At 38.5% G+C, this 26,833-nt stretch overlaps 1 protein-coding gene across 3 annotated transcripts in view; it reads right to left on the reverse strand.

Moving 5' to 3' along the window:
- PDGFD (platelet derived growth factor D) overlaps positions 1-26,833 on the reverse strand; it is a 304,752-nt gene that overhangs the window by 13,347 nt on the left and 264,572 nt on the right. For all 3 annotated transcript variants that reach the window (XM_043990870.1, XM_043990871.1, XM_043990869.1), the window contains one exon: positions 8,531-8,745. In XM_043990870.1, the coding sequence (XP_043846805.1) occupies positions 8,531-8,745 (215 nt within the window). The remainder of the gene's footprint in view (positions 1-8,530; positions 8,746-26,833) is intronic.

A 26,833-nucleotide genomic window follows, 5' to 3' on the forward strand; every position in this document is an offset into this window, starting at 1 on the left:
ACAAGATGCAGGAGTAGGGAAAAACAAAACAAAACAAAGGAAATCCCCCCAAATTGTGGTCGGAATATTCTTCTTAAACCTAAGTGTTATTCTGCTTTGTAAAATTAGATAACTTCTCTCAGAAAAAAACCTGTTAATTTATAGGAGCCCTTGTGCATAGTGTTAATTGTGTCACATTGTGAGAAACATTTTAAGAATCATAGGAGAGTGGGGCAGCTAGATGGCACAGTGGATAGAGCACTGGCCCTGGATTCAGGAGTACCTGAGTTCAAATCTGGCCTCAGACACTTAACACTTACTAGCTGTGTGACCCTGGGCAAGTTGCTTAAGCCCAATTGCCTCACTAAAAAAAAAAAAAAAAAAGAATCATAGGAGAAACTTGACACAGATGTGCATTGAAGGAATACAGCTGCTGTTTGGCCTAGGACACAAGCACTTTTGCTTCTGTCATTTGTAATGACAGAATCATAAAAATGGGAGGTGAGGATAATGTGGATATAGTTTACCTTGATTTTAGCAAAGTTATTACTAAAGTACTTCATTCTATTCTTGTGGAAAAGATGGAGAGATGTGAAAGAGATGGTTATATAAACATGGATTCAGAACTGTCTAATGGATTGATGACTATGCAACAAATTCACCAATGGAGCCCTTCAGGGATTGCTACTTGGCCTTGCACTATTTAACATTTTGATTAATGACTTGAATAAAGGCATACATAGCAAACTCATCAAATTTGCAGACAATGTTGTTTTTGCTTTTTGTTGTATTCTCAGTGCTTAGCACAAAAAATTTTTTTTGATCACAAGACAGCTAAAACCCTAGATCAGGCAAAGCAGATTAAAATATGATTGAGAAATGTTTATCAAAATAAATGCAAATACAATTCAACATAGATAATGTTCATTTGTGTTTTTTTAAAGTCAATAGGCAGTACCTAGGGATCCCTTTCTAACTCTAGTGTTTTCCCTCTGATAATTATTTCCCATTTATCTTGTATATGGTTTGCTTTGTATATATTTCTTTGCATGTTGCCTCCTCTAATTAGATTGTAAGCTCTTTAAGTGTAGGGACTGTCTTTTGCTTCTTTTCGTATTTCTAGACTTAGCACAATGCTGGGCACACAGTAGGCACTTAATAAATATTTCTTGATTTATTGGTTGATTGATTGAGTTGGACACCAGTGAATAGATGACAGAGACAGGGACCAGAAGAATCTTGAAAGGCTAGAGCCTTTGGCTTAAATCCTGTAAGATGAAATTCAATAAGGATATAGGTAAAATCTTGTGCTTGGGTACAAAAAATAAACTATAAAAGTATAAGACAGAGGAGACATGGAGAGAGAGCAATGGTTTTGAACAAAAGATTTGGGGTTCTATGAGTCAGTAGTGTGATGTGGTAGTCAAAAACCCTAATTCCACCTTGGGCTATATTAAAAGGGGCAAAGGGAATAAGGAGGGATCTCTGATTGAACTTTACCCTCTTCAGACCTCACGTGTTCAGTTGTAGAAACCATGGCTTGAGAATGACATTGATAAGCTGGAGAGTATCTGGGTGAGGGCAGCCATATCACATGAGCATTGGTTGAAGAAGTATGTATGTTTGGCAGGAAGAAAAGAACACCTGGGGTGGGCTAAGGAAGTCACATGGTAGATGTCCTCAAGTATCTGGAGTGCTGGACTAGAAGCAATGGGTAGATGTTGCTAAGAGGCATATTTAGGCTGCCTATCAAGAAAAGCTTCCTAACAATTAGAAATGTACAAAAGTAGAATGGGTGGCCTCAAGGGATGGCGGGTTCCCTATCCCCAGAGGTCTTTGGGCAGAGGCCCAATATAATGATCACTTATTGGATATGGTATTTTGGGGAACTCTTTTATGTGGGTTCAGACTAGATGGCCAATGAGGCTCCCCCAAACTCTCAAAATCTGTGGTTGAATGTGGTGAATGTCAGTTGCTCAATAAACATTCATTAAAAGCCAACTATGTCATACTTGTGCAGTAATGCAGAACATCTTCATTTTCCTTGAAAGTGTTTTGCTTTTTACTTCTCTCTTCTTCAATCTGCCCTTCCCTCCTTCCCTTCTCCTCCCCCCCACTTATGTCCCTCCCCTCCCTCAGGGCAAAAATATATTACTATACCTACTTGAGTACGTTAGTCCTTCTTTGAGCCAATTCTAATGATATTAAGGTTCACCCACTCCCCAACTCCTTTCCCCTCTTCTTCTCCCCTCCATAAGCTTTTTTCTTGTTTCCTTCATGTGAACTACCTCTCCCCAGACCATCTCTCCCCTTCTCCCTCCCCCAGTTTATTCCTTCTACACCTCAACCCTATTTTAAAGATGTCATCATAGGTTAGTTAGGTGGGACAGAGGACAAAGCACCAGCCCTGGACCCAGGAGGCCCCAAGCCCAAATCTGGCCCCAGACATAAGACACCCCACCCTGTCTGCCCCACAAATTGCTTGATCTCATAGGGAGGGTTGAGAAGGGAGGGATGAGGAAAAATTTAGAACACAAAATTAGCTCAGGGACCTTGATCTCATCGGAGTAGGCTCATGGAGGGAATAGCATTCATACCCAATTGGGAAGAGTAATCTATTTAACCCTGCAGGAAAGTAGGAGGGGAGGAAGATAAGGAAGGAAGGGTGAAAAAAGGGAGTGCAGAGCAAAAGAGAGGATAGTCAGAAGTAAAACACTTGTAAATGTCATGGGTAGGGAGTAAGATGGAGGGAATAGTTATGATGATTGATTATAACGGCAACACATATGGTGCCTACTTTGCTGGGCTATTATGAAGAAAATTCTCTGTCAAGCTTAAGATACTATATACAGGTTATGATGAACAGGATACTATCAGAAAAACCTGGAAAGACCTACATGAACTGAAGCAGAGTGAAATGTACTGTATACAAAATAACAGCAATAGTGTAAAACAATCTGCTGGGAAGCATATGGTTATTTTCAGCAGGGCAATGATCCAATATAACCCTGAAGGACTTAAGAAGATTGCAGTCCATCTGCAGAGAAAGAACTGATAGTATCTGAAAACAGATGGAAACACATTTTAAAATTTTTTTTTCCTTTTCCTCTTTGACAATTCCTTAATCTGAAGTTTTGGGGTTTTTTGACTGTTTTCTCTCACAACTAGCTAATATGGAAATGTTTTCCATGACTATTCATGTATAACTTATTTTGAGTTGCTTAATTTCTTGTGGATGGGGGGTGGGAATGGAGGGAGGAAGAGAAATTGGAATACAAAGTTTTAAAAAATTGATGTTAAAATTTGTTTTAAAATATATTTTGGAAAATATAATTCTATTCAAAACAAAACAAAACAAAAAGCCAACTATGTGCCAGACACTGTGCTAAGTACCGGGGATACAAAAAGGGGCAAGATAGTCCCTGCCCTCAAGGAGCTTACAATCTAATGGAAGGAGTTCACTTATTAGGCTTCTTAGAGCTTGGATATAAAGATTTATTGGCAGATACCTCTAAGACAAAAAGGAATGTTTTGTACATGCTGCTCTTTAGTGCTTCCTTCCTTGGGAGAACCAGTATGGCAGAGCAGAGAGAACACTAGGCTTGGAGTGAGAGGAGGGAGCCAGGCTTGAGTTCTGACATCACTTAGGAGCAGAGTGAACTGGCTTAAGGTCATATAACTTCTCCGAAGTTCAGTTTCCTCATCTGCAAAATGGGGAATAAAACTTGTTACTACAATTGTTCGGCTCAGTGGATAGACCACTGGGCCTAAAGTCAGGAAGAACTGATTTCAAATCTAGCCTCAGAGACTCTTAAAAGTTGTGTGATTCTGGGCAAGCCACTTAATCTTCTTCTGTCTCAGTTTTCTCAACTCTAAAATGGGGTTAATAGTAGCATCTGCCTCCCAGGTTTGTTTTCAGGATCAAATGTGACAATATTTGTCCAGCACATAGCCCAGTACCTGGCACATAGTAGCAACTTATTAAATGCTTCTTTCCTTTCTATGTATGGTTGTTGTGAGGAAAGTTCTTTGCACCCCTTGAAGTATTGCAGAAATGTGAGCTATTGCAATCAATGTCCATTGGGAAAAAATATGCCGACTTCTATATCTATCAGAAGTCTTCAGCTACCAGCCACCATATTTTGGAACTAGCATAGACAAAGTAAAAGCAGAATCCTTTACCATCTCCACAGCTCGTGCATCCAGTTACGTGTAAGATAGCATAATACAATGGAAAGCATCCCTAGGCTTTGATTTCCTCTTTCTATAACAGGACAGGGTAGGACTAGGTGGCATCTGAGGTCACTTCCAGTTTTAAATCTTTGGTCCTATAACCTCTAGACCCACTGCTAATAACCTTTCCATATAGTTCTTTCAACATTATGGATCTCAGAAGAGGTAAAAAAAAGTCATTTAGTCCTATCAATGACTGAATAAGAAACTCGGAAAGCCTCTAGTGAGGAAAAACCTATTCACTTCTGAAGTAGTCCATTCTAATTATTATTAGTAATTATTGACAGCTCTACTTTTTAGGAGTTATTTCCTAACATTCAGCTAGAACCAGTGATATGCTAATAAATGTTTAACTGGCTCTCTGAAAATACATGATACATTTTGGAGTTATTTTAATTTTCTCCATCACTTGTTCAATTTCAGACAATTAAAATAATAAAGTCCTGATTTGTAGCTTTTGTTGAATTCCATAATGTAAATGCTGAAAATTTAACAATGGGCTCTTGTGAGCTGGTATGAGCTGATAGTAAATCATCCTTGGCTGGAACCTTTCTCTCTGTAACTTCCACCTATTGTGTTACTATCCTCTAGGGGCAAGCAGAACTAGTATAAATACCTCCTCCCTATAGCTAACAAAGTCAACAACCAAAAAGATCCTAATAGCATAGAATGATGGCTCAAATCTAAAAGAAAAAGTGAAATTTATTATGAAAAAGTAGAGTTCTACTCTTAGATTTGAAAGAATCCATTCTTCAAATACTTGAAGAATGCAGTTATTATGTCCTCTTTCCATCTCTTATCTAGGCTAAACATCACCAGAATCTTCAAGCAATCCCTGTTTGGTACAGATTCCAGTCCTCTTACCATCCTGACTGCTTTCGCTTGGGATATAATACAGCTTGTCTATGCCTTTCCTAAAATGTAGTGCCCAGAAATGAACACAACACTTTAATTGTGGACTAAGCAAGGAAGAGTATACAAGTGGGACTTCTTAGGTCTGGATACCATTCCCATCTCAAGATAGTTTAAGACGTTAGTTTATTTGGGCTGCCATGTCATATTGGAGACTTATATTGAACTTATAAGCTATTAAAATCCTCAGTTAAGTTTACACCAATTGTCGTGTAGCCATCCTCTCCCATGTTGTTCTAATGAAATGGATTCTTTCAAATCTAAGAGTAGAACTCTACTTTTTCATAATAAATTTCACTTTTTCTTTTAGATTTGAGCCATCATTCTATGCTATTAGGATCTTTTTGGTTGTTGACTTTGTTAGCTAAAATTTGTTTACTATCTTTCCTAGCTTTAGGTGATCTCTAAATATGATGTCTTTATCCTAATTATTGATAAAAATATTCAATAGTGCAAGGCTAAGAGAGTCTTAGTTGCATATCTCTTAGATAACTTCACACTGGCATGGACACATTAATGGCTACTATTTGTGTCAGCCCTTCTGTTCTGTAATGTCTTCTTCTAACTGGATAGCTCCTACCATCACCTCCATTTAAATAGGGTGCCCAAGCCAGGCATATTTCATTCTTCTCTAGGATACACTTGGGTCTTCCTCTATCACACTTACTCCTGCACCAGGTATCCCTCTCCCTCCTTCCTTTTCAGCTTCCTTTTCAGTACCATATTCCCCCATGAGAATGTAAGGTCCTGGGCAGCTAGGTGACACAGTGGATAAAGCACCGGCCCTGGAGTCAGGAGGACCTGAGTTCAAATCTGGCCTCAGACACTTGACACTTACTAGCTTTGTGACCCTGGGCAAGTCACTTAACCCTCATTGCCCCCCCCCAATTTTTTTGAGAATGTAAGCTGCTTGAGGCCAAGCATTGACTATTTCTACTTATTTTCATCCACAGTAGTTAGCATGATAAAGTTAAATGCTTAATATATGTTTGTCGACTGACAGTTGTTACATCAGTTCCAACTACCAAAGATCTAATCCAGATCTCCCCATGATATGACACAAGGATAACATAACGTTAATGGCAATTTATATTTAAATGCCTTTTTAAGGTTTACATATCCTTTATATACATAATATCTCTTACAATACTGTTCTCTTCCCTGCTTTGAAAATTAGGACATTTTCCTCTTTATACTCTTGTCACTAATCTCCTTTACGTATAGATCTAATCATGTTATTCTGCTCAAAAATTATTTAGTGGCTCCCTTTTGCTTAAAGTGTAAAATTCAAAGTGCTTTCCTGGGATTCAAGGCCTACTATTATCTCATGCCATACTTTCATTCAATCTCATTTCTCCTTACTCCTCTTTTTGCAGATTATGTTCCATCCAAATTGGACTGCTCTCTGCCCTTAAAACTTGAACCTAATTGATGTAGTTAAAATAATATTCTGCGTTCCCTCTTTATTTGCCTCCTTGTTGAATTCCTACTCATTCTTTAAAGTTCTGTTCAGATTGTACTTCAGAAAAGCTTCTCTCATCCCTTCTGTTAGTATACCCTTTCTCACAGTTTTTTTTCTTGTAACTAATGCACTTAGGAATTTTCTTTTTATGAGATCTGTGATTTAATCAATATAGGGATGTCCTGGTGAGGAAATTTCTTTACCTATCCAGGTTGGCACCTTCTCTGCAATATATAGCCTTAGATATTTGCCTGGGGCATTTGTCCAGGGTCACAGAATCAGCATGTATCACAGACGAGAGTTGAACTTGGGTCTCCCTGATTCTGAGGTCAACTGTCCATCCAGTATGACACACTGCCTCTCACATAACCTTAAATTCTATACCTATCTCTGTTGGAGTAAAGTCTAGTAGGAGATGTCTTTACTTCTATTAGACTGTAATATCCTTGAAAACAGGGGCAATGACTTATCAAAATCTTGTATTTCCTTCTGCCCCTAGGTGTTTCCTGATATTGTCAACCACTGCCTTCCAAGATAAGGATTAAACACACACACACACACACACACACACACACACAAGTTAAAGAGTGTTTAGGACCCAGGAACCAGTTCTAGTTCTTCTATCAACTAGCTCTGTCACCTTGGAAAAATAATGCCACTTCAATGGGCCTAAGTGTCCCCATATGCATAATGGAGGGCTTGGGTTCCAGGATCTCTAAAGTTCATTCTAGTTCTAACACTCTAGGATTCTATGATACTCTAGTGGCTGGGAAAGGAACATAAATGAAAATAATCCTGTACAATAACATCAAAGTCTTGGGCACTGAGGGCTATAACTCAAATTTACCACTAACTTGAGACATGGTTATTTCACAGATTATTTTGTTTCCAGCTTTGACTGGATTTGTATCCTCAGGGTATGACTAAATACCACAAAATCCTGGTTCTTAGAAGTGAAGGACAGCATCCAATTCTGAGTTCATTAAGTCACAAAGTGCAGTGAAGAACAAATATTGGCAAATGCCTGGACAATCCTTTGCATTCTCTGGATATGAGCGTGTCTGCCTTGGAGAACTGTAGAGTGAAGTAGATATGATTTTGGCCAAGAAAAAAACAAAAACCAACAACTAGCAATATCCAATAGAGCCTGACATAATGTGGTCACTCCCAAGGAAACTAAACATAATTATATTCATCTGCAACTCATTTTCATCAACTGAGAAGACTTTTCTAAGGATAGAAAGCATTATTACCTGAACTAATCTGGGGTTTTCTGTTTGCTTAGAAGCTAGGAAGTCACAGCCAAACAGATATCCTAATTTTCCTGTGATAAAATAGTGTTACATAGTGGAGAGAGAGCTGGACTTGAAGCCAGGAAAACCTGAGTTCAAGTCCCACCTTTAATACCTACTAGCTCTGTGATGCTAGAAAAGTCATTTAACCTCCGGTGCTCTGTTGAGGCAACTATCTTAAGATTAAAGATAATAGAGGTGATGACCTGCATTAGTAGAGGGAGTTTCCTCATCTGTGAGTGGATCACAGTGTAATTACAGGTCCAGTCTCCATTCCCCCATTCCTATTATAAATTAAGATATTACCATTTTTTTCTCCAGGATATTGAATGTACATCCAGAGTGAGCAAAGGTCTCACTGATGACATTTCTATGTGGTTTTTGTTGTGCTTATTGTTAGACTTAACAAACAAAAATTTGGATATTGGTCATGGCTTCTAAGAGCCTACACACTGCAGTGACATCCTAAAAATAAAGAAACAAATGATGTCTTCCAGAAGAGAGCCAAGATAATCTGTGGGGATTCCCAGAAGCTAAATTGAGTAATAAATGTGAGTCGGAGCACTTTCTTACTCCATGCTCTCTGCATGGCTGATATAGCTGAAGAGAGCAGAGCATAGCATCCCAACAAAGAAAGGCCCTAAGGAAATACCTCATGATACTTTTTCACAGTCTTCCCTGAGGTGCATGTGCAGGATTTCCAGTTGTTAGATCCACAGCCACAGTTTCCACCACAGCGCTGAACGAGAAGGCAGCGTGGAAAGAAAACGACATTGGTCAGCCTGAGCTCCTCTCTCAAATTGACAGAGTAGTTCCTTGGAGTGCAACTGTAGCGTTTGACATCATCATTCAGCCGATCCAGGTCCACTGCAATGTAAACAACATATGTGTGTACGGATGTATTTCAAGAATGCAATCGAAAGCACTGCAAAGCTTACGTGTGTCTGGAGGACAAGCCACTGCCACTGGTCTACACAACTAGCAAATGAGACTGACTTCTATCAGGATCTTATATGCCCTCCAAAAAATAATTAAAAAAAGCTTGGCCAAGATCTAAAACAGACTCAAATTTCTTTATGTCATTTTTCTATCTAATCAAGTTTTATTTTGTTTCGTTTTGCTGGGGGTGGGGGGGGCGGGGTGAGATGGGGTTGTAGTGGAGATGACTTCCTCGGCAATGCAAAGTTAAAAAAAGGTAAAGTGAAAATTAGTAATTTTTAAAATTCTTGAACACAATCTATAGATAATATAAATAATACTAAGAAAAATTTAGGAGGGAACTTGATACTTCTTTAAGGGAGAAAAGTCATATTTCAAAATGATATCTTGACATAAAGATTGAGCCCTAGGTCAGAAAGACCTGAATTCAAATCCTGCCTCTGAAACATACTGTGTGTTTGTGGCAAGTTACAACCTCTCAGGGTTCCTAGATAACTCTTTATAACAATAATAGCTATAATATATAGATGTATTGCTGATCTGAAAAGGAAGAAGTCATTTCCACATGGGGTTCCCTTAACAAATAAACAAATAAGATCACAATCTGGACCTCCCAATATACATGTGTTTATATATATATATATATATATATATATATATATATATATATATATATATATATATATATATACACACACACACACATATGTATGTATTTATATACGTATATTTATAATTAGTGTCAGGGATGTTTTATATCTAACTATGTGTACCAGTTTGCATATTTATTTTATTTAGAAATACAAGTTTCTATCATGTCAATGTCTTCATTAAGGCCCCTAGTACAATGAATATGTGTGAAATAGAAATGAAATGCATTTATTAAGTGCCTATCGTGTACCAGGCATTGTGCCAATTGATGGATATACAAATAGAAAAGCAAGCTATGAAATCCAAAGGCATAGGGGACCTTTCCTGTGTGTGGACATGCAGAAGCTCAAGTGGAGGGAGATTTGGGGAGTTTTTCTAGAAAAGCTCTGGGCCTGCACTCTACAGGCTTCCACAAGAAGTAACTAATCAATAATTCCTGCATTTATTCATATGATGAGTTAACACTCACATATACAAATGGATTCATTTATTAATTTTGGCTAATAGCCTCAGCTATTTTGGGTGATTCATGTCTACTAAGAAATAATTCTCCAAACTTCTGAATGGATCAAAATTATTTATTGATGTGAAATAAAATTATTTTCTATTGCAATATTTTTCAACCCATAGTTTCAAAATCCTGAAACATCCATTATCCATCCACCCATCCATCCACCTACCCACCTAAAACCTTTAGGGGCTAGGGACATGATTTCAAATATTCCCACAAGAAAAATAATAGGAGTAATTCTACTTGAATTTCACTGCATATAGGTACCATTCCTTAATGCAATTCACATAAGCCATGACAAAAAGTCCAGATATATTTCTAGGGATGAAGGAACCCCATGAAAGGAATGCACAAAATTGGGTTGGACAGGATGGCCATTAGCTCCTATCTCTGACATTTTCAACCTGACTTTTGGCTGGTCACTGAATCTTCCTGGCCTCAGTTTATGCAAGTACAAAATAAGGAAGTGGGGCATGGGACAGAGTTAGATTAGATGGCCATTGTAGTTCCTTCCGGTTCTACACCCAAAATTTGATGATCCCAATCAACTCAGGCATCCCTGAAACATGGTCTAATCTCTAGCTCAGATAGTGGAATATCTCAGGGAGCCCAGGCTTTAGATAGCTTTTCTTCTTATGCAGGAAGAAATGGATCATTTCATAGGACCCACAGTAAACGTTAAGACCCATCTTGGTGATATCTGCTTTTACATGTTCTTTCAATCCACGAGCATTTATTTATTAAGTGCCTACTATGTGCCAGGGATTGTTCTAGGCGCAGGATGCTCAAGAGTGCTGTATAATAGAGAGGATACTAGCCAGAAGATGTAGGTTCAAATCCTAGCTCTGCTGCATATTTACTTCTGTCTTCTTGGGCAAGTATTCAGTTTCATCATTTACAAAATGATGACACTAAGGTCTCTTCTAGAGCTTCGCACATAGTATGCGATCAGCAAATGTTCACTGAATGGACTTAAACTCTAGTGCTAAATCCTATAAATGCTTCATGGTCAGTTGCCCCTTTATTTGTGATGCTGCTAAAATCACTAGCATCATTGAAAACATGCACAGAAAATAGACTTCTCTAAATTTACTGTCCCATAAAGAACTTTTTTTGTTAAAAAAGATGGTGCAGGGGGCAGCTAGGTGGCACAGTGGATAAAGCGCTGGCCTTGGATTCAGGAGGACCTGAGTTCAAATCCAGCCTCAGACACTTGACACTAGCTGTGTGACCCAGGGCAAGTCACTTAACCCTCATTGCCCCACAAAACAAAAAAAAAAAAAACCAACAAAACTTAAAAAAGATGGTGCATGAAAAAAAGAAAAAGGAAAGTATGAAGATCAGCTTTTGTCTTCCTCCATTAAGTTCATAGGTTCATATGTTCACAGGTTTGCATTTGCAAGGGATCTAAGAGGTCATTTTGTCCAATCCCCTTATTTCACAGATGAGGAAAAGAAGGTCAAGAGGGATTAAGTGAATTGCCTGAGGTCATATAGGTAACAAGTAGCAGAACAGGGATTTAAACCCAATGCTCTCTAATTACAGATGCCACACTCACTGTACTATAGTCCCTCCCTTTATTAAAATGAAGAAGTCAAAGAAATGTCTGTGATTGAATGAAAGCTTAAATGTATATGTATATACATGTGTGTATACACACATACACAGAATATGCATATATGCATACACATGTAGACACACATATATACACACGTATATTCTGTTTTAGGTATGCAAGTGATTTTTGGTATCTGGTAGTATGCCATAAGGCTGCGTGGGGCCAAAGGTAAGGACTATGACTTGCCCTGTTATATGCAAAGTCCAGGATACCACAGGGGATCCATAAGTATGGAATAATTATTGTACATAGTTCATTGTTTTGCTTCTGTTTTTGCCCCCTTGAGTAAAAACATGCTGTAGTCTAGCTGTAATCAATCCAGATTTAAATTGAATGAACTCTGTCTTGGGAAGGAACTATTTTATCGCAGCAAAAGCCCTGAAAATAACTGCAAGCCAGCAGCAAGGATTACATAAATGGATTAAGAAGTGCCGCAATCATCCATTACAAGTGTCACCTTGAGATAAATACTGATGCTCACTTTTGCTGCTGGCTGCAGGTTAGAAGGCTTGGGTAAGGGGCTGAGAGAGTGGACCAAATCCATTGGCTATGATTATTGGAATATATTTGGATAACTTTGTGAAATGAAGAAATGCTATTAACAAGGCAGGGCAACCTCTTCATATCTTAGATGGGGGGTGGGGCAGGAGCAGTGCTTAAACCCCCTGCGACAGGGCCAGGCAGGCAAATATAATGGCCTCTATCTACTTCTGCTTTAGGTACACATTTTGACTCCCCAGTGCATATCTAAGGACATGACAAGCTGCACTATCCTCTATTTAATTTGATTTCAAAGGATTCTATAAAACGGGCAAATGTACTTTTCCAAAAGAACTCCTCCCTTTGAAAACTGAGAGATGGAGCTTTCCACAGTTGGTTGTACAACTGTTTTACTGTCCTGGATTCAGTTCCCTTCCTTATCCAACACAACAAAGATATTTACAATACAGTCAGTTTCATGCATCAGTTCATTGATGTGACTAAAAAGTAGCCAAGGCCCGGTGTGATTGGTATGAAATCCAGCTGACTTACTGATTGGGGGATTGAAACCACTGAGGTACTTAATTTAGAGCAAGAACTAAAAGGTTCTTCTGGCTAGATGCAAATAACTTCAAAGCATTATCACAGACTTTTTGCCGGAGATATTGGATTTCTAGTCAAAGGAGACTGATTAAGCAGTGCACCAGAGCAGGGAGCCAGGCATGAAGCAGTACAGCAATTAGGTCCTTATAGTCCCTTCATCTGGGAGGGGGCAGTGCAATGTGAATAACATGGGAATGAGCCTCCTGGGAAGGAGAGAAACTGTGCTGTGCAAACTCAGATAGAATGCTTGTATTGGTTCAAGCTTTAATCTATAGAGTTTGGCATTATAGATCAGCAGAGATACTCCTATCTAATTAAAAGATTCATTATTTTCAGTTAATTTCTCCCATTTTGCTAAGGTGAATGCAGCTCTATAATCTACTTGGCTGTCATTTTTATTTTGAAGCTTGGTTTTCAGAGGGTTCTGTAAGTACCAGTCAGGTATTTTTGGTTAAGAATTGACATTCTGTTAGGAAAGCTGAAAATGTATACACTATTCACAGGTTTTCTTTTAGAGATTTTCCACAACAGATTGCATGATATGATGGACACTGTCAACTTGGCTTTTCATCTGCAGCTTCAAACTATAGTCAAAACATCCGTGTGGCTGTGCACATCTAGGCTTGGAAGGGTTTGCTGGGATCTGAACATTTGATTTGAAATGTAACAAGAACAATTACATGGGAGAAAGAGTTCTTATTTGTTTTATTCATATTTTTCTGATTCAGTAGGGATTGGGCTTGGGAAGGAAGGATGGTTAGGTTGTTTTTTTCTGGTGCTTGGCAGAAAGTCAGCACGCTGAAATGAATGGAGCTGCTTCAGACATTTATTAGTTATATGACCCTAGCTGGGTCACTTCAGTCAGTCAATAAACATTTATTAAATTTCTACTATATTGTAAGCACTGTGTTGTGCTGGAGATACAAATAAGAAAAAGAGAAAGACAATTCCTGCCCTCAACGGACTTATAATCTAATGCGAGATGGCAACACACAAAAGAGAAGACTGAAAAGGAGGGGACAAGGGGAAGCTAGGGAAGGTATCTGATAACTTTTTTTTTTTTTGGTGAGGCAATTGGGGTTAAGTGACTTGCCCAGGGTCACACAGCTCATAAGTGTCAAGTGTCTGAGGTCACATTTGAACTCAGGTCCTCCTGAATCCAGGGCTGGTGCTCTATCCACTGTGTCACCTAGCTGCCCCTGATAACCTTTTAAAGTACATTTAACCTCTTTATGCCTAGGTCTTCTCATCTGTAAAATGAAGAGTAAGGGTCCTTCCAGCTCTAAATCTATAATTGTATAAACCTCAGTAAATTCAAGGAGCTTTTGCCTAAAGCATTTAAAGAAGGTCCTGAGGATAGCTTGCCACAATCTCCCATGCTCAAATGGTCGGTTTTCTTCAGTGTCTGGGTTATGTCAATTCAACAAGCATTTTATGTTACTTGTTGTTCAGTCTTATCCAACTCTCTGTGGCACCATGGACATTGTCCTTGAGTTTGTTTTTATTTTAGTTGTTGTTGTTGTTTTTGGCAAAGATACTAGAGTGATTTGTCATTTCCTTCTCCAGTGTGTCCCCTTTGTTTTTATAGACAGATGAGGAATTGAGGCAAATTGGGGTTAAGTGACTTGCCCAGGATCACACAGCTAGTAAATGTCTGAAGCAGATTTGAACTCAGATCTTCCTGACTCTAGGCCTGGTGCTTTATCCACTGTACCACCCAGCTGCTTTTTAATTTTATTAGGAAAGAACTAAACTATCGGGCCCCTATCACATACAAGACAACTGTGCTAGACCTTGGAGGCAACACAAAGTTTAGATCAGACATCACCCCTGACTTCCTAGAGCACATACGCTTCTGTTGGTTATAATATAACAACTGTTCATAATAATAACATGAAATAATACATGTTCAATGCACTAAAGGGGTATATGAAGTGCCAGGGGGAAAGACTTTAAGACCTTGTGACATAGTAGATTTGGACTCATAAAGATGTGGGTTTGAGTCTTGACTCAAATACTTATAGTATGACATATAGTAATACTTATATGACCAAAGGTAAGTCACTTAACTTTTAGCCGTAAAATTGGAATAATAATCTCTGTTGTACCTACCTCAGATTTGTTGTGAGGCTCAAATGAGATAATTTATGTAAAATTCTTTGTAAACTTTAACACCATGTAAATGTAAGTTATTACTGTTATTAAAAAGAATAAGAATGGGCGGCTAGGTGGCGCAGTGGATAAAGCACCGGCCCTGGATTCAGGAGGACCTGAGTTCAAATCTGGCCTCAGACACTTGACACTAGCTATGTGACCCTGGGCAAGTCACTTAACCCCCATTGCCCCACCAAAAAAAAAAAAAAAGCAATAAGAATGATTATTATTGTTTTTCTATCACCTGGGGAGATCAGGACAAATTTTATGGAGGAATTTGGCATTTGGGCTGGGTTGTAAAGATCAAATCGGATTTCCACAGAGGGAATAGGAAAGGAACAGTATGTAAGAAGTCAGTCAAGTAGTAAAGTGTACAGTCTTTAATGAGTACAGGGAGCGGTCCTCTTTAGTTAAAGTATAGAATGGGAAGATGGCTGTAAAGGCAAGTGATCAGCTGCTGTTGCTGCTGGGCCAGGTTCTAGCCCTGGCCCTGGCAGGGCAGTTGCTGTCCAGTGGCATCCATGGCAAGGAGGGCACGGGCCACCTGTGGTGGTCACTGACCTTCTTCGTTGAGCTCCCCGAGGTGGCGGTCAGCATGCTGAACGCCTACCTGAAGTCGTGGGAGCATTACGAGCGGCCCGAGTTCATCCCCTACTAGCATTTCTGCATCTGGACCAAGCCCTTTCCATGAGGAGATGGAAACCATACTGTTTCATAACCATCGTATCAATACTCTCCCAACCTGTTATGAGGAGGCATAAAGAAAACTTGGACCATACTAATCAAGCACTGGGGGACCACAGCAGCTGATGGACCATCCTTTCCTCTGTATGTGGATCAGAAAATTATATGGGACCTTAAGGAAACTTACATCACACAGTAACAAATATGCTGACTTTTTATCATTTTGCTTGTGATTGAGAAGGCTTAAATAAATAATTCTTACCTCAAAAAATAAAGTATAGAATGAATTTAACAGAAGTACAAGATAAAGCTAGAAAGGCAGAATGGTAAAGGGTCTAGGACAGGTTAAGGAGTTTGCTAAGTATCCAATAGTGGACCACTAAAGAGGTTTCTGCAAATGAGAGCTATAGCCAGATGTGTGCTTTATATAATTCTGGCAGCTCTGTGAAAGATGAATTGAGACAAGGCAAGGGTCACAGTGAGAAAATCTGTTGGTCAGCAAAAGTCCAGGTAGGTGGTAATGGGAACTTGAATGAGAAGAGAACTAGTGGGACTTGACAGATACTATGGGAGTAGAACAAATCAACAGAACTTGACAACCATTTTAATGATAATCCTGACAATAATTTTGTCGTTCAGCCATTTTTCAGTCATGTCTGATTCTTTGTGGTCCCCATTTGGGGTTTTCTTGGCAAAGTTACTGGAGTGGTTTGCCATTCCTTCTTCATCTTATTTGAAAGATTTGGAAACTGAGACAAACAAGGCTAAGTGACTTGCACAGGGTCACATAAATAGTAAATGTCTAAGGCTGGATTTGAACTCAGGGAGAGTAGTCTCTCTGACTCCAGGCCTGGCATTCTATATACTACAACACCTACCTGCACAACAACAATAGTTAGCATTTATAGAGCACTTTAAGGTTTGAAAAGTACTTTACATAAGTTATCTCATTTTATGAGTGAGATGATGGACAAGGTAGAAGCAAAAACAATATCAAGGTTTCAAGTATAGAATAATGAGTGAATGGTGGTACCACTGGCAGAAATAATGAAACCAGAAGGAAGAGCAGATACAAGAAGAAAATATAATGATTTTGGCTTTATATATATATTGAGTTTGAAGTGGCAGTGCGATATCCAATGGAGATGGCCATCAGGAGCCCAGAAAAGAGATTGAGGCTTGATATATAGATTTAGAAGTCATTCATATAGAAATATCCATTGAAACCATGGAAGTAAATTGAATTTCCAGGAGAGATCATAGAATATTTTATAGGGCATATGATCTGGGGAAGAGTATAATATAAACATGACATTTTAATGTATTTTTAATTCGGGCTAGCTGTTGTACAAAATTGGCCTTATCCTATGGTGCTAAGCACCTTTAAGATCCATGGGATACCAGATGATTCCCATAAGTCTTTATTTGATTACTTATTAGCAGCAGGTGAAGGTATACTAAAATAAAATAAGAAGCAGCCATATTAGATGATGCATGACTTAAAAAACCCCCACTACAAATGGAAGAACATTTCTCAAATGCTGGTTCCCTTGCCACACAGAACATTTATGTAAAATAAAGCAATACCTTTGCATATGAGAGGGACATAAATTATTTTAATGTGAATTTTGGATAATCCATTTAAACTCTTCAGGCCTTAGTTTTCTTGTTTTAAAATGAATGTTGGGATTAGATTATCTGCTTGTTGAGGTCCTTTGCAACTCTGAATTATGTTATCAAATAAACATGTAGAGTGAAGAAAAGAGATCTGAGGACAGAACATAAAGGAATCTAGAATAGGAAAAAAGACTGAGTGAAGGAGACAGAGGGAGAATAGATAAGAAAGGAGGGAAGAAAGTCAGAATTGTATGCTGTCCCATAAATTAAGAGAAGAGAGTATATTGGGGAGCAGTAGGTAAGCAAATGTTCAATGCTTCAGCAGGGTCAATGAGAATAAAGATTGATTCATGGCTTCCTCAGTGTTAAGGAAGTCCACAATAGCTTTGAGACAAGAGTTTGACTATCCTAGTGGGAGTATAAACAAGATCCAAAGAGCTTAAGCAGAGATGGTGGCAAGAAAACGAGGTACCAGATAAAAAATAATATTTTCAAGAAATTTAGGAGTGAAGGGAATGAGAGAGGTTGGACAGTAGTAAATGAAGTAGAAAGGTCAGAAGAAGGCTCTTCCCCAGCCCCCACCATTTTCCTTAAGGGATAAGGAGACATGAAATGTTTTAAGCAGATGAGCAAGTCCTGGTACACAGGGAGAGCCTGAAATGACAAAAGAAAAGAGTGTATGACCTCTGGCACGAGGTACTGGAAGAGCACCTAGGATTACAGACCATTGACTTGAGTAAGCAGGTGGGGTACCGCTTGCTGAGACAGGCAGAGAGGAGAAGAAAATGGGTAATAATACCAAAAAAAAAAAAAAAAAAGGTTGGGGAGTATAAGAAAGAAGCTGAGGGAGTTCCTGTTGGACAGGGAGGCTTGAGAACTGTTATTTTTGGTGACTGCATGAACAGTGTATCACACAATCTAGGTCAATATCTACAGGAATGAATACCCCCTCTAAAATGATTCTGTCAAGTCAACATGCATTTATTTGTTTGTTTGTTTGTTTATCTATCTATCTATCTATCTATCTATCTATCTATCTGTTTGGTGAGGCAATTCGGGTTAAGTGACTTGCCCAGGGTCACACAGCTAGTAAGTGTTAAATGTGTCTGAGGCTGGATCTGAACTCAGGTACTCCTGAATCCAGGGCCGGTGCTTTATCCACTGTGCCATCTAGCTGCCCCCAACATGCATTTATTAAGCACAGGCACTCCAAGTTTTAGGAATATAAAGAAAGGGAAAAGCAGTCTTTGCCCTCGAGGAATTCACAGTTTAATATAGGAAACAACGTGTACACATGAGTATATCCAGAATGAACACTGACTCTTGAGTGAGAACCTGACCTTAAGCAAGAAACTGAACTTCCCTACAGCTTAGGTTCCTCATCTATAGAATGAGAAGGTTGGACTATTTCGCATCATAAGCTGATCAGCTCTCATGCTTTCAGTTATTATCTCTATGCAGAAGACTCTCAGATCTTCTTCAGTGCTAAAGTTTCGAGGGGCAGCCAGGTGGCACAACAGATAGAGTGCTGGGCCTAGAGTCAGGAACTTTTTGTGACCCTATTGGGGGGTTTCTTGGCAAAGATACTGGAGTGGTTTGTCATTTCCTTCTCCAGCTCATTTTAGAGATGATGAAGCTGAGGCAAACAGAGTTAAGTGACTTGTCAAGGGTCACACAGCTAGTAAATGTCTGAGGCTGGATTTGAACTCAGGTTTTCCTGACTCCAGACACTGCTCTATCTACTGCCAATTATCTGTCTCTATTAAATGATTACTCTGTGCTAATTACTGTGACTACAAAGACAGGAGTGAAATAATACTCACTCTTAAAGACATTCCATTCTAATTGGGGAGATAGCATGTGTGTAGAGAAGTGAATGCCAGGTAGTCTGGTGAGAGAGGGCACCACCAACTGGGGTGACCACAGATGGTTTCTATGATGAAAATGGAACTTAAGCTAAGTCTTGAAAGTGACCAGGGATTCCAAGAGGTGCAGGTAAAAGGGTATATCCCATGCATGGGCAGCATTCAGTACAAAAGCACAGAGGTGGGGGAAGGAAAGTAGGCCAGTATTTTTTTTTTTAATTTTTGCAGGGCAATGAGGGTTAAGTGACTTGCCTAGGGTCTCACAGCTAATAAGTGTCAAGCCCCTGATACCAGATTTGAACCCAGGTCCTCCCAAATCCAGGGCCAGTGCTTCATCCACTGTGCCATCCAGCTGCCCCCAGTAGACCAGTATTTTTAAATACAGAGTGAGAAGAGGAGGGCAAAGTATAAAAGGCCTAAATGATGGGAAGGGGCCAGATTATGAAGAGTCTGAAATGTCAAACGGAGGAGCTGATATTTGATTCTAGAGACAATCAACTGGAGCTTTTCAAGTGGTGAGAGGGTCTGTGACATGATCAGGCTCACCTTTCAGGAGAATAGATTTGGCAAATGTGTGGAGGTTGGACTGGGGTGGGGAGAACTCTGAGGAAGGGACATCAAATAGGAAGCTTTGCAGTGGTCCTTTCAGAGGTGATCAAGACCTGAAGTAGGCTGGTGGTTGAGCTAGCTGAGATCTCAAATTCAAGCTCCTACTACTCTGAGGCATGAATTACCCACTTCTATTTCTTCCCTAGGCTTCTGCCCCTGGATTCTACAACTGGTATCTTGGAAGTAGGCTATACTTTGCCCAATGTGGCCTTCAAAGCCCAAATGTGATAGGAGATAGCTGTGTGTCATCTCTAAGACACTGACTCTGGAATTCCTTTTTGTGGAGATAAGAAAAACAAATGAACAAAAAGAAAACAACACCCCCCAGGTATTATATTTCACAGGCCTAGCAAGAGAGAAATGTAGTGGCTATCTAGCTTTTAGTGCACAGTTTTAAAGGCTTTTGCTAATGGATTAATGGATGTGGGAGTTGGGTTTTGTGGTGTTTTGTTTTTGTTTTTGTTTTTGTTTTTTGAATGATGAATCATCAATTCATTGTGAAAGACTTAACAAATTGCCACCTCAGGTAGAAAATGGAAAAGCATTTATTGTCATCCCCATCCTCTGCCAGCTTCAGTGTTAATTCTGTAATTCAAGCAAACAGCTTTGCCAAGCCGTTCTCAAAATTATGCCTTATCAGTACACCTTTACTGTGGCTGTCCTCTCATCAATCTTCAGTCTGTCTACTTTTTCTTTCCTTTGCTGTTGCTACTGGCTTATGCATGAGTGCCCAATTAAACTTCTTCATGGCCTTAAAGATATTCAGTAATCATTCTTAAAAACCAGATCCAGCCTTCAGAGAGTTTTCAAGACACCTACCTAACAAACTTCTTTATAAAATGCTAAGCTCAGTAGCAGCCTTTTTGTTGCTATTATCAGCTAGGTAACTGAATGTCCTTACTTCCTGATAAAGATGAAGCAAAAAAAAAAGGGGTCAGCTTAGGTAGTACAGCAGTACAAAATGTTGCGCCAATTAAGGATATCCCTTCTAAAATTTCAACAGCTGGAAGGATAGGTTGTTGATAACAACATGACTTGATTTTGGAATCTTTTCTCCTTGGGTTCCAGCCCACAAACCTTTACTGTGGTCATAAAAACTGCTCTGAGGTAACTCTTAGAAAAGTACATATTGACTATTCCATATGTGCAAAGTACTAAATTTGATCATACATGCAGAAGTATGCATATATAATTACATTATGTAATATACACATATAAATGTGCATGTAAACACATATGGGCATGTGTATATATGCATATATACATATGCATATATATGCATATGCACATATATGCATACTAAATGCTCAGTAATCACTAGTTTATCTATACTTTCAAAGAAAGAAGAGGGGAAGATATGAATAAATATAGGTTTATCTCATAAGGTGGCTAAAGTCTACCAGACTTTTTTTTTCCATATTCAAAATTAGTATGTATGTGTAGTTTATTTATCTTTATGAAAATGATAATCTCACTATTCAGATCAGATTTCCCATACTCTAAATGAGCTCCTATTAGCTAAAAAAAAAGTGTGTATTTTATTTTAATTTGGAAATTCAGATGAAAACAATTATGGTATTAGTAAGAGCTAATCATTGCAAAGAAGAGCACTTAAAGGTTTACAAAGTGCTTGAGGCACATTATTGTGATGGTTTTTATAGCATCTAATGAGGAAAATGTGGAGAATTCTTTAAAAAATATTGGAATAAACTAAATTTTATGATGGTCTTGTGCTGGTTTCATTTTTAAAGGGGGGGGTGAGTGTTTTTCACTTCAATAGAGGATAGTAACTCTTGGTTTTCAGAAGGCAGAGTAAGGGAGAAATTCAATAAATAGATAGTCAATAAACGTTTATGACATACCTCTCTGTGCAAGGAACCAAGGAGGTTTCATTAAAACTGGAGATGATGGGCTCCCTTTCTCTTAAAAGCTTTTAAAGGAATGGAGAAGCTCCTAATAAGTGTCAGAAGGTAATGGTTATGTGTTTAGCCTAATTTAATGGGGCTTACTTAGCACAGCACCATACATACATAGATATCTAGTGACCCATATCCTCTCATCAAGACAAACTACTACCTGATTGTCTTTCTTTTCTTTTCTTTTGTTCATATTTCTATCTGCAGGGATCAGCACAGTGTCTGCCATGTAGTAGACATTTAATAAATGTTTATTGACTGGCTGAGCACCTGGTTAAGCAAGCCACATTCATTCTGAATCCACTGGGGCTTCATTGAGTAAATGAATGGTACCTTGAGGATTAACAAGGGGATGAACATGGGAAAAGCCAGACACACTTTAATTTTTTAACTGGAATAATTGCTAAAAAATACACATTCATTAATTGGAGGACTTTAAGGCTGCCTGTTTTCTCCAGTATTGAACTGTCTTCTTATTTATTTGCATCAAAATTATGTCTAAATAATAGGAAGAAATCTAACTATGAGTGGAGCTATAACACCTAATAAGTATACTGTTTTTCTGTGGAAGAATTTGTGAAATATTAGGAAAGTTAAGGAGAGGACAAAAAAACCCCAAACCCCCCAAACAAACAACCAAAGATATTTCCTCCCCCTCCAATGTTTTCTTTAAAAATGTTATGTGTAAACAGTCACTACAGGATAAATAACTTTTTTTTTTTTAACACTTCCTGGCTCAGGGGGTTAGTTGGAATCTAGATAACCACAAATCACACTGAGTTACATAAACAGTGTCCAGAGGCAGAAAGGTTTTATGTAAATAATCTCATATAGAAATTTAGTGTTTACCTATATTTTCTTATACTTTAAAACACACACACACACACAGAAGATATAAAAAGAGGTAGTGTGGTAGAATGAAAAGAACACTTTATGGTTAAGAGAAACTAGGGTTGGAAAACTGCCTTAGATACTTACTAGCTGTGTGATCATGGGAAAATCACCTAATATCCTGTGACTCAGTTTCTTATCTATAAAATGGGGGTAATAATACCTATAAGACTTACCTCACAGGATATTTTGAGGATTAAAGCATGTTAAGTGCTTTGAAAATAAAGTTCAATAAAAAAGTCCTCTATTACTATTTATAAGAAGTTCACTGATTATATGGCTATTTAAAATTATATTACTTTTTACATATGGCAATTTGTGGCTTGCTAAAGATTGCCCCCAAACTTTCTAGGAGAAAGGTATGGACAGTTATAGAAATATATTGGTTCTGGCCACAATACCTTGAGAAATTTAGTTTCTGTAGGATTTCTCCCTAAATAACTATGTGTCATTCAGTCATTTCAGTCATGTGGGACTTTTCATGACCCCCATTTGAGATTTTCTTGGCAAAGATACTGGAGTGGTTTGCCATTTCCTTCTCCAGCTCATTTTCCAGATGAGGAAACTGAGTCAAACAGGGTTAAGTGACCTGCCTGGGGTCACATATCTATTAAGTGTCTTAGGCCTGGTTTGAACTCAGGAAGATGAATCTTCCTGACTTCAGTCCTGGCACTCTATTGACTATGCCACCTAGCTTCCCCAAATAATGATGCTACAGTTAACCTAAAGCTTAGTTTTTAACATACTGCCTTCATATGGTTCATTCATTCATTCAAATAATTAAATAAGTACTGAATATCTATATATTATATTGTATTGTATTATATCATGTCATAATTGTAGTGTTATATTATATTGTATACCTAGTATGATAAGTACTGTGAGGTATTTTTTTCCTCCTCAGGTGAAGTCTGGGCCTGTGATTTCACTGTTTTAAGTGAAGAAACAATCAGTGAAGATCAGCAGCCATTTTCTTTCTGAAAAGTCAAAGGCAGAACTTGAGCTGGATGCTTCTTAACCCTAAGACCCGGCTTTCTTTCCACTCTAAAGTGGAAATTACAGAAGGAGAAATGGATAAAAAAGTCTCTTAAAAAAAAATCTCCTTTCCTCCTGTCTCTCCCTTCTCCAGTCTATCTTTCACACATCCATTAAAGCAATTCACAGACTTGCCTGTGTTATTCCCCTGCTCAATAAACTTCAAGGGCTATAGAAAAAAATACAAATAAAAAAAGCTATAGAGTAAAATATAAATTCTTTAGATTGGCATTTAAGACCTATAATCTGGTTCCAGTCTACCTTTCCAGGCTGGTTATATTACCTGGAATCAAATACAAGCTCCCTTCCATGTATTAGCTAAATTGCAGCTAAACTTACCTCCTAGCTGTTCCCAAATACATGACATTCCATCTCCCACCATCTGTGACTCCCAGTTTGCACAAGTTATTCCCCTATGCCTGAAATGCACTCCTTCTTCACCTGTACTTAAAATCCTTACCTTCCTTCATAGCTCAGCTAAAGTTCCACTTCCTATATTAGGCCTTTCCTCATGCCCCTGGCTACAAGTACCTGCCTATTGAAATTACATTGGGTTTATTTTCTATATCTCTTGTGTATATGTTGGTTTCCCCAACAAAGTGCAAGCTACTTCAGGGCAGGGGCTATTCCATTTTGGTCTTTGTGTCTAGTGCTTAATAAATGCTTGCTGATTGGTTGATTAATGCCCACACATTCCATCCTGACTGGGTTATTAGTTATTTCCTAACTCTGATACATGTCAGGCATTGAAATTCTCATATCCATGCCTTGAATGTGTTCAATTTTATCCAATAAATGTTTATTCATCATCTATAAGATATGAGTCACTGTGCTAGATGCTGGATACATAAAAACCAACAAACAAAAAAACCCCCAAACTTTTACATAGATAAATATGGTATCAATTCTTTTTTCCTTTAGGGCACATGTCAGAAGAGAATTATTTATCCTTTCTCTAAGAGGTCCAATGGCTTGCATGTGAAAATTGGATTTAAGTGAAGCAAAGCTGTGCTAAATCACCAGCCTCACTTGAAGAGAGTTATTTAGTCAGGAATAAAAGTCAGGAAGGCCTGAGTTTGAATTCTGCCGTGGACACTTAGTAGCTTTGTGACTCTGGGCAAATTAACCTCTCTCATCCTCTGTTTCCTCATTTGTAAAGTGGGATACCAATACCTAGCTCACAGATGAAATGAAAATAACAAACAAATGAAATAAAATAAGTGAAGGCTTTGTAAAATCTTAAAACACTATCTAAATGCTAGCTAGTATTATTATTAACAATAATAAAAAAAATAATAATGATTTTCAGTTGTTCCCTATTTATTTTTAACAAAATACAAATTCTTTGGTCAGGCATTTATGTCATACACAATCTGGCTCCAGTCTACCTTTTCTCATAATTTCCTACTGCTCTCGCTCACATACTAATCATTCCAACCAACTGGCCTACTGTGTAACCCCTGAAATCAATATTTCATTTGTTGGCTTCATGCCTTCATATTGTTCCCTATGCCTGAAATCCTCTCCTTTACCCCTCTACCATTTGGAAGCATCTTTCAAGGGTCAGTTCAGGCATCTATCATCTCTGAGGCAAAGCTTTCCCTGATCACTCCAGTTGTTAGTGGTCCCTTCTGCCTCCATGTGCTTGTTTCTCTATTTACATCTTGTTGCCTTTAGTAAAACATAAACTCCCTAAGGGCAGGGACCACTTTACATTTTATCTTTGCTTTTTTTTTTTCTTTTTTTGGTGAGGCAATTGGGGTTAAGTGACTTGAACTCAGGTCCTCCTGAATCCAGGGCCACTGTGATACCCAGCTGCCCCCAACATTTTATCTTTGGATCCTCAGAATTTAGCACAGTGACTGTAGTTGGGCCAGTCAATAAGGATTTATTAAGTGCTTACTCTGTGCCAGGTATTGAGTTTAGCACTAAGGAGACAAAGAAAGGTAAAAAACAAAAGTCAGTCCCTACCCTCAGGGAGCTTATATTCTAATAGAGGAGATAAGGAGTAAATGACTAGGTACATACAGAACATATGCAATTTATATAAATGTAATTTGAAAGTGAAGGCAATATAGCAGGTATGGGGATGGTAAAGACCTCCTGGAGAAGGTGCAATAGAAACTGTATCATGAAGTGAGCAAAGGAAACCAAGAGGTTGTCAGGGGTTTGAGTATTCTGAATATAGGTGGCAAATGGCTAGTGTAAAGGCAAAGAGGTGGGAGATGGAGCTCAGGGTGAAAGGAACAAAGTGTAGACCAGTTTAGGCTGATCATGGAATTCATATCTGGGATCAAGAAGACTAGAAGAGCAGGAAGGGACTAGGTTATGAAGTACTTTCAGTGCAAAACAGAAGAATCTATATTTGATTTTGAAGGTAATAGGGAGCCATTGCAGCTTGTCACAGAGGGCAGTAACATAATCAGATTTATGCATTAGAAAAATCACCTTGCAGCTGAGTGGTTTGAAGTGGGGACAGTTGAGGCAAGAAGACAATAAATAATTATTTAATAAAAACCTGATGTGTGTTAGGTCCTGTGCTAAGTTCTGGTGACACACAAAAAAAAGGTAAAAGAGAGTCCCTGCCCTCAAGGACCTTATAATCTAATGGGAGGACATCATGCAAGCAAATATATACAAAGGAAGATATATACAGGCTAAAGAGGAAATATTTAATATTTAATTTAATAGAGGGAAATCATTAGAATTAAAAGGGGTTGGAGAAGGCCTCCAGTAAAAGGGAATTTTAGTTGGGAAGCTGAGGCCAGCAGGAAGAGTGGAGGAGGAAGAGTGCTCCAGGCTTGGGAGACAGCCAGAGAAAACCAGTTAGGTGGCTGTTGCATTTGTTTAGATCTTTAGGTGAGAGGGAATGAGGGCTAGGACAAAGATTGTACAAGGGAAGGGAAGGAAATGGAAATGAGTGATGTTATGAAGGTAGGAACAGAAAGATTTGGCCATGGATTGCCCAGGATAGATTCTCATATCTTTGTTATATTACAAATGGTTCACTTCCGTTCATCCTCTTCATCCTGGGCAATGTCGTGTCATGGAAAGAAAAATGATACAATTTCAGAAAGACCTGACCTCCACCACTTATTAGTTGTGGAGTCTAGTAAACCACAGCATCTCTGAGCCTCAGTTTCTCCACCTGGAAATGGAGATAATATTTGAGCTATTTCCTAGGTTTGTGGCAATGATGAAATGGAATAAAATAATGTATGTAATATAATGTACTTGGTAACTGAAGTGCTCTATAAATGTCTGTTTGTACTGTTATTAACTGTATTCCTACTTTCTTTTTTATTCTCACTGAATACAAATGTGAACTTCTTTGATGTATATATGCACTTTTGTTCTTAAGGCAGAAAAATCAAAGCTTCTC

Source organism: Dromiciops gliroides, chromosome 3, assembly GCF_019393635.1.
Source record: "Dromiciops gliroides isolate mDroGli1 chromosome 3, mDroGli1.pri, whole genome shotgun sequence".
Taxonomy (NCBI): Eukaryota; Metazoa; Chordata; class Mammalia; order Microbiotheria; family Microbiotheriidae; genus Dromiciops; species Dromiciops gliroides.